The following is a 13,872-nucleotide window of genomic DNA, read 5'->3' on the forward strand; positions in this document are numbered from 1 at the left end:
TGTTGGGTTCTAGTGCAGGTACTGAACGAGCATTAACTAGAGAAACACGGGATTTTGACGCGATTAGCGACAGTGTATACAACCGTACGGGTTTACGTTAGTGTCATGTGGTCAATGTTAAAACGACGATGGCATTTGTGCGCTGGCGAAGTGTTAAAACGTGATTACATTTGGCCGATCACGAAGTCGGAAGGAAGTATGCATGTGATCGTGGACGAATGGTAGAGCATCAAGCTCGTAGTCATACCTGAAAGAACTGATTATGCCACAGTGCTAGAGCCTAATTTCTTGCCATTAGTAAGCAGGCAAGAAGACAATACATTGCTGCTCTGCTCCTGTCGCGACTGTTTAGTCAATTAGTTTTAGTAGTGCCGTGTTACGGTGTGGTAAGTGCGGTAACGTACCGCGATGACCGAATACGTTTGAGCTGCATGTGTGCTCGGTTCTGCTCCTGTCGCGGCTGTTTAGTCAATTAGTTTTAGTAGTGCCGTGTTACGGTGTGGCAAGTGCGGTAACGTACCGCGATGACCGAATACGTTTGAGCTGCATGTGTGCTCGATGCGTACGGCGACTTGATAACGATGACAGCGGTTAACCTCCAGGCCTTGCGTATAAAAAATAGGACTGTTTGTTTTAAATTGCACCGCTGCCGACACTTTACACCAGCAGATAAGTGGAATATAATTAGTTACTGCGCCCCCTCTAAGTAAAATCTTCGTCACTAGATGACGCCACCAACCCGAAGTGTTTTTTTTTTTTTTCACACTTGCTGCCACTTCGCCACGTTGCAGAAGGTGAATTAAATTTAACTCGTCTCTTGGTGCTACCATGGTGAAAAACGCACGCGAGACGCGGACATGCATGGCGTGGGCTCTGTGGCCGACGCCACTTGCTCGCTATGTTTAGGCTTGGTCCGGCTCGGCTTGCAAAACATGGTGCGCACCTTACCGTATGCGGTAACGTATGGTAAAACTAAAAGGGGAAAGAAATTGAGATCCAAGCTAAGTGACAAATTGTGGCCAGTCAGATTTCAACACCGTTAACTCAATGCATCATTCTGACGGACCACGGCGGCGCGGCCGCCTGCGCGGCGCGCTCCGTGGAGCCATGGAGAAGCTGGGGAGGCGACGGCGCTAGGGCGCAGGGACTCACAGAGCTAGGGGCGTTTGCGGAGACGCGTCGCCAGCAAGTACCTAGATCTGTAATTCCCTTTAGCGCCGCGCGGGCGCGCTGCAATCGACCGGCTGCACAAATGAGGCAGTGCATGGAGACATGGGTTGGGCCTCTTTTGAAGTCAGAGAAGCACAAAGCAAAATTAGTTTTGAAGAAAGGCTCAGGAACATGGATGAAAATAAATGGGCGGCTAAAGTGCACAAGTATCTCTACATGAAAAGCGTGGACACAGAATGGAGGAAGAGGTCAAGGAAGTTGGCAACCAAATACAGGATAATCGAAACTGTAAATAGACAACCAGGGGTCATCAGAAAGAAAGTGAGAGAAATAGAGACCGTGAATTGGATGCAAAGAATGGAAACGAAAAGGACAATGGAGATTTACAAGAATGAGAAGAAAGAAATTAGAAGGGAAAATCTGTACGATAACACAAAGGGCAGTGCCTTGCTATTTGAGGCTCGAGCCGGTTGCCTAAGGACGAAAACATATCGGAACAAATATTCGGAACTAGATGAGACATGTGTATGCTGCAGTAAAGATCCAGAAACCACTCAGCACATCCTGATGGAATGCGACGGGATCCACCCAGCGAGAACCGTAGGTAACGTGCAACTCCCAGAAGCGCTTGGGTTTAAAGTGGAAGGAAACATAAACAGATCAGCCGTAGAGATCAGCAAGAGACGATTAGAGTACTGGTGGAAAAAAAGTAGGGAAAAGATGGATGCGACCTGATCTCTTAAAATCATAGGCAGCGGTACAAGGTAAATTTTTGAAAAAGAAAAATAATGATAGGTATACAAAAATGCTAGATAAAGAACATGTATAGTATACCTGATTAAATCAAGCAGGCTAGGTGACTATTTGTCGCCGCCCCGTTTCAAAGGGGATGCCAATAAATCATCATCATCATCATGCACGGGCGTGCGAATGTAAATGCGCGACCGGGCCGACTCACAGAACACCTAGGCCGACCTCCGAAGCCAGTTTCCCCCTAACTGGGGTGAGCAATTTCCCTAGATTTGTGCACAATGTGGTTGTTCAATTTGTGAATTTGATTTGTGTAATGATAAGTGTTCGTTCGGGTTATGCAAATGCCGGCAAATATTATAGTTTAAATAAATTTTTCTACGCTCGTTTTAAAATATTCGAATAACAAAGTCGCTGGATTCAACCTGAAATGATGTTGCAGTGCAAGTTGCGTTAACACGGCAACTTAACAAGGCTACACGGAACCGTATTCCAATGTACACCGGACCTCCCTTTCGAATGTAAAGGTGTTGAAACAGTGCGCCGCTGCACGACAGCAATGTAAAAGATGTGAATGTTCCTTTTTTTTTTTTTTTTTTTGCATGCTGTGTACCACCTAGCACCACCACATTTACGCACTTGGACGTCATTTTACAGGGCCGGATTAGCGAAGCGCAAAAATACACAACTATAGTCTTTATCTTTCCTACAAAGCAAAGCTCAACCAAACATATCAACATTGGGACTATGTCCAAAGTACTGTGCCGATGAGCGGTTACACGTAAATTTTATACCGTCATCCATAGAGTAATTAATATTAACTCTATGTCATCATCGTGCTGCTCAGCGCGATGACCACATTATTGTCGTGCTAGGTGTTAGGTATGTGTGTCTGTGCTGCTTTGTTTAATGTTTCGCTCTTCATTCATTCATTCATTCATTCATTCAAATAACTTTATTGAGTGCCCTGCGATTTGGTGGGGTGGGCCTAGACCCCGCCTAGGCTTCGGTGTTTACAGAAAAATATTTAATTCAGCGCGCTCAGATATCGTACAGCATTGCAAGAGGTAAGAATGGCAAAATTGTATTAGCAGCACTTCATCTTCTACGGCCATTCACACCCTGTAGTTTGCTTGGCGAGATGTGTCCACAGCGCAGCTGTACCACAGAACGATCAAGTCATACTTAACATGCTAATGCTGAGGTGACAAATAAAAACACGCCGTCACGTCAGCAGTTTAACCGTCTTATTGTCCTAGCGCGAAATTTCTCTAGATTTGAAAACATTTATTTCCTTAAACAAGTCTTAAAATGCCTAAATTTAGGGACATTTCCCTGGACGGATCACCATGACCGTGGTGACCATGGAGTTTTTTTCCTTCCTCCATGGTGGTAGAGTTACAGTGGCTAGAATTAGTAGAGTGTACAATCGGTACAATCTAGTACACTCTAATGGTGGTGACGGACTTCTCACTTTCATTTGCTGCGTGAAACCCAACACGTTGAATAAAAGAAATAATTAAAAAATCTGAATTGGTCTTTTCGCAGATTGTGGTTCCTGACCTGCAAGCTCACTCATTACTGGCATGATTTTTTTTTGTGTGTGTGTGTGTGTGTGTACGAAACTACTATAATCCGGGAAGTGGTCAAGTTGGCCGATTCTGCACGCCTGCTTCGACCAAAGGGCATTGTTGGGTTTCACGACAAATTTAGGCCTGGAAAGGTGGTAGCCACACTGGTTGCTGCGTTTTCGTCGGTAGTGCACTCTTCTCTTTATTTCGAGTCTTGCTGTCACACTCGGAGGTTTTAGTTAGATTTTTAAGTTGAGGTGAGTGCTGCAACTTTTGTCCTAAATTTTAGTTGTGCAAATGTGCCGGTGGTAGGGCGAGAAAACTACCGGGCGAGGCCTTTTTTCGCCCTACCCACCACCCCTCTGCTCTGCCGAGGTTGTGGCCCATTGTTGTTTTCATTCAAATAATTTTGCGTGGGATCTGGGCGTCTTGCAGCGTTACCAGTCCCCAGTATTGTCAGAAAGTACCCAGGCTAATAAAAACTAACAGCTCTCTGTTCTCGGAAGATTTGGCACAATCATCAGCACTGAGCTGTAGCACGGCCGAGCTTCCCAGCGTGGTAGCCGTTGCTAAGCTGGCGTTTTTAAACTTACGATTCCGCGGGATCGGTTTAAGTTGGAGTGACTGCACGTGATTGATGTATTCAAGGCAGCCGAGTTTGGAGTTTAGATTTTGTCTCTTGTTAAGAGGGGGGGCTAAGCATGTGTACAGAGGAAACGCTGCTTTGTAGTCGCGGAGACTCCGATCGCATGCGAATGCCTTCGATGCGATGCAAATGCCTTCGACTGTTAAAAGTCGTCGTAGGCAAATGTCACTCCTTTTTTTGACGCGTCAGTCACATACGCAAATTTCTCAATTCGCCGCATTTGCTGCTCGAAGCACAACTCGAGCGCAACCAGAGATTTGGGCAATGCAAGTTGGTGTACAATTACGACACATAAAAGCAGTCCTACCAAGCAGAAGCGTGCCTTGACGAGATGCGAGAAAATACCCAACCTGAATGTTATTCCTAAATATTGTGTACTAGAACAGGTAGTTAATCTGTGATTGTCGCTCATATATTATGTTAAAGACCAGAACAGTGCGACACAGAAGGAGCCACAATTGACAGGAGATTCATAATTTTCCTACAGTAGACGACCGTAACATTGTCGAACCTAATTTTTCTCCCATATCAATGTGACCAGCAGCAAAATGTTGAATGAATTTTAGATGCCTTTAGAGAGGAAATGAGTAAATTTCTTTTAGTGATGGAACAGGCCAGTTACCGACAACACAAGATATTTAGATCTGAAGATTTCTTTTTAACCTGGTCATGTGTGCCTTGCTCAAGAAAAGGCCTTGCATTGTTTTCTTCAGCACATTCAAAACTTTGTGAAGTATAGCAAGTGAAGTATAGCAAAATCATGTCTGGGACAGCTGCCCTAGTTGAAAACAAGCTTTTCAGCGCAAATTCAATGGCTAAAACATGTTGGCTATCTGAACAATGTTCTGTCTGGTGTTGCAGTAACTGTAATGGGTGAAATAAAAGGTGGTAAAAAAGTAACAACTATTACAGCCTTTTAGGACTGCTGTTATTCCTTACGCAGCATGTCCCATAACATAGTGAAAATTGTGGCGAAATCTAGATTGAAAGTAATCTTTGTCAACATCAAATTTGGCGGATTATGCTGAAAAATGAAGCAAGAATAAAAAAATAAAAGCAGTTGCATTATAACACACTCATTGTTTTGTTGAATGCCCGCGCATGCTACGCGCGAGATTCCACTCGCATGCAATTGCTATTACATCAGTCAAACTGCAAGATGTATCAGTGACTGCCTATGTAAACATGCAGCTCCACTAGCAAGATCCCCCTACAGTCATATCACCACTGTCAGAGGTGTATGGCCTGTATATTGAAAAATTGTAAGATAAAGTCCCACAAACAGCACGCCTGCAGGACTCTTTGGAACTTTTGTTATCTTGACACAAGGGTATCCTTGTCATTATTGGCAAAAGAAATAGACAATCATGCAGATCTTTTGCTTCTGCCTTCCACATGCTCTTATGTCCTGCGTCAAGAAAATAAAGCATTTGGTTGTTAGAGCCCTGACCTTATCGTTCTTTTTGAGTCATGCTGTTAAATCTTCCCTTTATCAAGATGTGCCAACCAGGCCCAACTGGGCACAACATCCAATAGTGTGCTGCCAAAAAAAGAAACATTGGCAATGTCTGTACTACATCAAGAAAATTAAATCTGCTTTAAAACTGTTGACATATTCAAGCTTACATCTTATTGACCCTAATACATTGAATAATCATATGAAAGAAAAATAATGCTAACATTCTTACATTGCCCAGAAAGCACTTTATAGTTCTTTTCATCACAATAACTTGTACTATGCAGTGCAGCTTAGTGAACCATTATTTCCTTTTTACTAACAGTGCAATTTTGTAGTATAGTTCTTTTCTTCTGTAAAAAAATTTGGCATAAGAATAGTGAAATGTCTTCTTAGCCTATATAAGCTGTCTGCCTGAAGTTTACTTGCTTCGTGTTTATATAAGATGCTGATTGTTATCTCATTTGAGTTGCTCCCCCCCGCTATTTTTTTATTATTATTATTTTTTTTATTGAGTGCTGGTGCGCTTGTACTGTGCTGCCATTTGCTGTGCCCGTTGTCGGGTCTCGGAACAATTTCAAGCCATGTTTCATGGCATTTCATTCCAGTCCCTTTCCATCTATTGTCGTGAGAATAAAAGTAAATATAAATAAGCAGGTGTTGAAAGTGTACCATCAAATTTTTATGAATAAGTATTGCAAGAACTACATAGTAAAAGCAGTGCAAAAATAATGGCAACACAAGACAGAGGACAGGCGCTCAGCTAACTACTGACTGGTTTATTTCACACAGGAAAGAATAAATACAAACAGCTCGTGCACCCTCACGTTACTGGCATTTGCCACATCTTTCGAGGAGGCTGAATGCTACAGTGACTCATAGCATTCGTATCGCTGGAGTTGCTGCAAGGACTACTCATTCCTGGTAGCATTAATCCACGAATTGTCCTGCTTTAATTGAGCCTTTCTGTATATTACAGAGCAATTGCATTGTAGCTGCTTGTACTTTTATAGATAAAGAAAAGGGTGTGAAGAAATCAACATGGCCCATGCATTAGCAAGGTAGTGCGTTGGGCGAGTTGGTGCATAGCTTAACAAATGAATTGTGGCGCGAGGAAAAGAAGGAAAACCAAGGGGAGACAGGATAGGGCGCCAAACTTTCAACTAGTTTTATTTCCAGCACATCACCCAAATATATATAAATATATAAAATTCTATATATTTGGTGTCAAGTCACCTGCACGTGCTAAACCAGGCGCTGCATACAAGGCAGTCAAGTGCTGCTATATTTGGGTGATGTGCTGTATATATTTGATGCGCTATATATATATTAAGTGATGTGCTATATATATTTGGGTGATGTGCTGGAAATAAAACTAGTTGAAAAGTTTGGCGCCCTATCCTGTCTCCACTTGGTTTTCCTTTTACTTTTCCTCTCGCCAGAATTCATTTGTTTATTTATGGCCCATGCGAGCACGCTTTCTTGGTGAACCCTGAACACAGGAATGTGATGTAGAGTGTGATGCAGCTGGTTTGGTGCCATCAATGGTTTCATACATAGACAGAGAGATGCTATGTAATCATCATCAGAATGATGAGTTTGGCAAGGCTTCATTAAGAAAGGAAATTGCCGCTTCTCTCATAGTTCCTTGAGGTTCACCTCTGGTGGCATGCTAATTGCACAGAATTTTCTTAGCGTAATGGCATCTTTAATGTTGACTTTATTACGTATTATTGTGTGCTTAAGTAAATCTCAATACTTCTGAGTGTGCATCTTGTTAGATTTGGATGGCTTTTGGGCACTTACATTTGCCGTGAGCAACTATTTTAGATATTCTTGAAAATACAGTGGTAAAAATTTGAGGGTAAATGATAATATTACGTTAAACTGTGACAGCTGTTTGAAGCCAGAAGGGTGAAGACAAATCCTTCATGCTGGATGAAGTGTCGCACACGTAGACACTAGTGCCAGATTTCTAATAGTTTAAATCTTATGCCTGTAAACAATAATGGGAAATATAACTAGCTGACCACCAGGCTTATTGAAAGAATAGAGCAATGACGGCATTAGTGATGTGGAAGTCAAAATGATCACTTGGGTGAGTTGTAGATTATAAAATTACAAAAACAAACTCAGTTTGAGCACTTACCTATCAACTAAAAGTATTTATTAAGAATGTTCATAGATGTGTAACAAGCCCATACATAATAAACAGACGGAGTACTCTTCATGCCACCATTTCTAACTTCTTTATTCTCCTCTGCCTCCCAGCCCCCTTACTGCGGATTCTGTCTTGTCTTCTTCAACTACCTGAGCATGCGTCATTGCCCCCGCCCTTGTTTTCATCCTTCCTGGGATGGTATTTAAAAACATTTGCTATAAAGGCTTATTCAACGGGTGCCAATGGGGCCTACACCAGACAGTCCTTAAGATTCCCTGTTGGCTTGCTGTTTTGACAACAGAGAATGGCCCTCTGTGGTTTAAGCCCGAGTTCGACAGCCCTTTTCTCTCTAGCACCAAGTCTCCAACCTCTGTTCTTGGCATCGCTGCGTTTTGTTTTTAGAGCGCAGCTCTTGGGCGCTTGTTCCTGCGGCAAGCGTCGGCATTGTCGCTTGTAACCGAGTGAACGAGCGCAGCGAAGGATGAAAGCAGAGCGCAGCGGGGATGAAAGATACGCGGAGGAAGGGGGAGGGTGCAGCGGAACCATAAGGCGGAGGAGCAGGAGGGCATGGCGAAAGCGTGCAAAGAAAAGTGTAGTGTGGCAATGATGGCTACGGAGATGGTGTCAGAGTAGCACGCATCGTCTCGGAGGTCTGTTGCGGCGGCTGCTGTGAATCGCGCGCCAACACGTCACCCATGCGCTGGCTCTCGCGATATACCGATTAGCGAGGCAATCGCGCCACACTTCGCTCCGATTGCAACGTGCCGCACGAGACAGATTGTCCATGCCAGCTAATATATCCCGAAATGAAAACACGTATAGAGCTGTGCTCAAATTTTGCATTGGGGAGTATCGTAATCATCGGTGAATTTTTTTTGTCAAAGTTCCTTTTCATTCTTTCCCAATACTTTGCTCTCTTTGTTACTTCTCTCTTCTGTCAGTTTCAGCGCTGCTTGAACTCCTAAAGACGTGTTGGCTGGTAAATAGGTCGGGTTCCCAGTAGGGCAGCAAGGAGTGTTGGTGAGCATCCCAGAGCTGTTGTACAGGATTGGTTATGAGAAGCTACCGCCGCTTCAAGGCAGTACTTCCATCCAGCTGGGAAGTCTGGATACATATTTATGTACTGTTTGATGTCACGAATAGCTTGCTCAGCTAGCTGCTGGGTGATATGGAGCTGTGAAACTGAGCGTAACTCCACGCCGCTCGGCCCATTGCTTAAGTTGATGGCTCTGAAAGGCAGGTCCATTGTCTGACACTAATGCTTTCATGTTGTCAAACATGTTTCGGCTTAAAAAGGAGATCACACTGTTGGTGTCCTCCTTCCCCGGTTTTGCTGCCACCATCCTGGTGCACTCATCCACACACAGCAGGAATGCTTGCGTTTTCTTGTTTTCAGGTTTTTTAAATTTTTTTTAGAGTTCAGCAAAGTCCATGTGTAGAATTCCTAATGGTGTGCTCGATGCTTCGGTAATATCATTTGTTGAGTTAATTGTTTAAATGTTACTTTATTCACCTGGCATTTGTGACATGACTGCACATATCTTTTCGTGTCTTCTTTCATACGGAGCCATGTAATCCTTTCCGTCAGTTTCCTGTAGGTCCGCCGAAAACCATCATGACTACCCGAATGGGTACTATTGTGGTAACGCTCCAGGATTTTTGGAATCAGTGTGGGAGGCACTGCTGCTTGCGTTGTAGTGCATGTTAAAGAACCCCAGGTGGTCAAAATTAATCCGGAGCCCTCCATTACGGCGTGCCTCATAATCAGAACTGGTTTTGGCACATAAAACTCAAGAAAATGTGGGAGGCACTGCAATTCTACCTGTCTGTGTCCATTGTAAAGGTTCAGTTCCTTCCCAAATTTTGGCGGCACCTATTGTTTCGTATTGTACATCAACAAATATGACCCCCAATCTGGACATTGCTTCCGCATCTCTCTTAAAAGCTCCTGGACACTGATTCACTTCAAAGTCGAACTGTCGAAGCTCGCTGGCCCACCGTGCGACTTTTCCTTTTGGCTACGTCATTTTAAAAAGGTGGATAAGTGCCTCATGAGCTGTGTACAACTTGAGTCTGGTACCTTCCAGGTAGGAACGGAAGTACTGAATTGCCTTTAAAACGGCTAGAGCTTCTTTCTCTGTCGTCGTGTAGTTAATCTCCGCTTTCTTAAATGTGTAGCTATGGTAGCCAATTACGCTTAGTTGGCAATTATTCGGCTGGCTTGCGTCTCACTGGTATAGTATCACTCCTGTTCCGTAGTGCGATGCATTTGTATTGATCCTAAATGGTAGAGCAAAGTCCGGAAATCTGAGGACTGGATCAGACGAGAAAACTTGTACTAGCTCATTGTAGGCCACCTCACAGTCACCCGTCCAACAGAATGGTACGTCCTTTTGTGTTAGTCTAATCAGATACCTAGTTTTGTGAGCATAGTCTTGGAGAAATGCTCTAAAATGTCCTGCCAACCCCAAGAACACCGATAGTGAGTGAACATCAAAAGGTTTCAAGAGTTTTGCAATGCGGGCCACCGATTCTTTCTTTTGTTCTTTGTAGTGCCATCCAGTACTCTACCTAAGAAAGTTGCCTTGTTTTGAAGAATTCACTCTTCTTAAAATTGACCTTTAGGTTGGCTTCTGACAAAGCTGCGGGGGCATCTGCCAGGTGTTATTCATGGAGACGCTCACTTTTAGAATAGACAATATTGTAGACATTGCAGAAGCGGCCAATGACTGGATCCAGAACCATGTTCATCATTTTCTGAAACCAGCTGGGCGACTTCTTCCATCTGAAAAGGAGGCGGTTTTACTTGTAGATGTCAGACAGAGTTATGAAAGCCATATACTGCTTTGTATCCTCTTGAAGTGGTACTTGCCAAAAGCCTTTACAAAGGTCTATCCTAGAAAACCAAGTACATCCACCTGTGTCGTCAATAATTCCAACTATTCTAAGCATAGGGAATTGAATGAGCTGTGTCTGGTTGTTAATTGCTCTATAGTCTGCGAAGAGTCGAAGGCTTCCTTCTTCCTTGGATGCTATCGTTATCGGTGATGCATATTGTTACATCGTAAGGTCCCACCCAGCGCGCGCTCCGATCCCCGAATGAGACGAGTCCCGTGCAAGCATAAGAAAAGAGCGTTTATTGATCGTAGAATCGGGCTTTTATAGCCAGGAGGGGAGAGGGGGAAGTGAGCACTGCTTGTGCCCACGTGTGACTAGCTTTGTCGTGATAAGCGACGATGGTAGCCAGATAGGTTCCGTTGCTACATTTCTCTTCCCTTAAGATTGTAGAGACGCTGTGGTGGTTTCCGTTGTCGCTATGAACGACGTAGCGGTACTTCGCCAGCATCTGCAGGTGGGGTGTCTTGCGTCGGCCCCTGGACAGGTGGTCGTACTGGGGACACTACCTGCTTCGTGGATGGTTCTGTCTCTTGCTTGTTTTCAGGAATAGGTTCACACTGCACCGGGCTTGACTGGGCCGAGCGCACCTGATCAACGTGCCGCCGTACGGGTCCCTAAGGTGTATCAATGGTGACCATTCGGGCGCCGGATACGGATGCGGTTCTTCCCGGAGTCCACTTATCTCCCTGCCCGTAATTACGGACATGAACGGCGACGTCCGCTGGCACCGTCCACTCGTCCGTTTTTGTAGATCCTGCATGAATGGGGGGGAATAATGCGTCCAAGCGGGAACGGATGCGGTAGCCTAAGAGAAGTTCAGAAGGGCATTTTCCAGAACTGAGGGGAGTCCGTCTGTAATTAAAAAGAAGACGATCCAGGTTATCCCCTATGCTGCCGTTGCCCATCTTTCTGAGGCCGTCTTTAATGGTGCGAACAGCCCTTTCCGCTAACCCGTTTGATTGCGGGTGGTACACAGGCGTGCGCACGTGAGTTACATTATTCCGCTTCGTGAATGTCGCGAACTCCTCGCTGGTGAATTGTGTGCCATTATCTGTTACGATGGTACGGGGAATACCGAATCGACAGAATATATTCCTCAAGCAGCTCACAGTAGCAGAGGTGCTTGCTCTCTTCATGGGAACAGCCTGTATCCACTTGCTGTGGGCGTCTACAAGCACGAGGATCATTGTACCCGCGACCGGCCCAGCAAAGTCAGCGTGTACTCTTTCCCAGCTCTCCTCTGTCTTAGGCCAGTTCCTTGCTGGTGCGGCTGCCGGCATAGGCAGGTTTTGAATGCATCTTTTACAGGAAGCGGATAGCCGTTCGATATCGCTATCGAGACCCGGCCACCAAAAAGAGGACCTGGCGACTGCCTTCATGGCCGAGGAGCCCTGATGCGTTTCATGCAAGTGTTCCAACACTCGTGCGTGCAGTTTTTCTGGAATCACAACTCTCCGACTCCAGTACAATAAATCATGTGCTACGGACAGCTCCAATCTCCGGTCAGAAAATGCTTTCATGTCCGCTTCCGCAGCCTTATTTGCTGGCCAGCCCTGCAGTACATATCTTACGACTTTTGATAAGATGTGGTCAATTGCCGTTTCTCGTTTTAACTCCGTCAGTGAAATAGTCCCGTCTGAGAAGGTTTCCAATGCTAGGAGATAATCAGCAGGCTCACCTCCGGCCTCCGACTCGTTCGTCTCTTGGGGCAAGCGGCTCAGGGCATCTGAATTGATGAGCAGCTTGCCAGGACAGTATTGTAGCCTGTAGCGGAATCCTCCGAGATACAGCGCCCACCGCTGGATACGAGCAGCAGCCAGTGGTGGTGTAGGCCTGTCAGACTTCAGGAGGCCCAGGAGCGGCTGGTGGTCGGTGACCAAGGTGAACTCGTGGCCTGCAAGATAGTCCCGAAATTTAGATACACCAAACACGAGAGCAAGGGCCTCTCGCTCCAGCTGCGAATAATTTCGCTCGGCTTTGGTCAGCGTTCGGGAACGAAACCCGATGGGTCTGTTGACACTCCCATCAGTGTGAAACAATACGGCTCCAATACCATGCGGTGACACATCACATTCTAGTTTCAGTGGTTTCTTCGGATCAAAGTGTACGAGCACTCCTGCCTCCCGCAGACTGCGCTTTGCCGTTAGAAACGCTGCTTTCTGCACGTTTTCCCACTTCCACCGCGAGTGTTTCTCGAGCAACTGGTGCAGTGGTGCAAGCAGAGACGACAAGTTAGGTAGAAACTTGGAATAGTATGTGAGCATGCCCAAAAATGAACGCAATTCGCCGACATTCCGTGGTTCTGCAGCCTCTAAGATTGCTTCCACATTTTTTTCCATCGGGTGAAGACCTTCTTGATCTATTCTGTGCCCTAGATACGTGACAGACTGTTCATGGAACTTGCATTTGTCAAGCCGCAGTTTTGCTCCACGCTCTCTGAATCGTTGCAGCACGAGCCGTAAATCCTGTCCACCTTCATCTTTTTCAGATACCACAACATCATCCAGATAAGCCTGAACACATAAGCCCTGCAAAACAGTCTCAATTTACCGCTGGAAGATAGCTGGTGCCGAAGCAATACCAAACGGCAATCTGTTGTACGCAAATAGCCCGCGGTGCGTGTTGATAACGCAAAGCTTCCGCGAGTCTTCATCCAAGAGAATTTGATTATACGCATCACGTAAGTCGAGGGTGCTGAAATACTTGCCTCCGTTCAGGCTAGCGAACATATCATCGATCAGAGGCAAGGGGTATTGCTCCAACTTGCAGCATTGGTTTAAAGTGACTTTAAAATCACCGCAAATTCTCACGGTGCCATCCTTTTTCAAAACCGGCACAATGGGCGTAGCCCACTCCGAGTGTGTGACGGGTGACAGCACTCCCTGTGACACAAGCCTGTCCAATTCTTGCGTTACCTTATCGCATAAAGCGAACGGCAGAGAACGAGCCTTACAAAATTTTGGTGTGGCTCCCTCCTTTAGCAGCAGGCGCGCCGGGGGCCCATCAATCACTCCGACTTCTGGCTGGAACACGTCTTGAAACTCGGCGAGGATGTTCTCTACGGCAGACGTGGTCGTTCCCGAATGGGTGTCCGGCTGGGCCCTCAGGTTGAAGATTGGCATTCCTGACTTTGCAATCTGGGCGATCAAGTCACGTCCGCATAGACTGGGACCTGTACAGTCTAGGATGATCAAGGGACAGTCAAAGGATACGCCATTAT

At 45.5% G+C, this 13,872-nt stretch overlaps 1 protein-coding gene across 1 annotated transcript in view; it reads left to right on the forward strand.

Moving 5' to 3' along the window:
* Positions 1-13,872, forward strand: part of LOC119440801 (zinc finger protein 629) — a 48,997-nt gene that overhangs the window by 12,673 nt on the left and 22,452 nt on the right. The window contains exon 3 of the mRNA XM_049663059.1: positions 5,229-5,373. Coding sequence (XP_049519016.1) covers positions 5,229-5,373 — 145 coding nt within the window. The remainder of the gene's footprint in view (positions 1-5,228; positions 5,374-13,872) is intronic.

Source organism: Dermacentor silvarum, chromosome 2 (genome assembly GCF_013339745.2).
Source record: "Dermacentor silvarum isolate Dsil-2018 chromosome 2, BIME_Dsil_1.4, whole genome shotgun sequence".
Lineage (NCBI taxonomy): Eukaryota > Metazoa > Arthropoda > Arachnida > Ixodida > Ixodidae > Dermacentor > Dermacentor silvarum.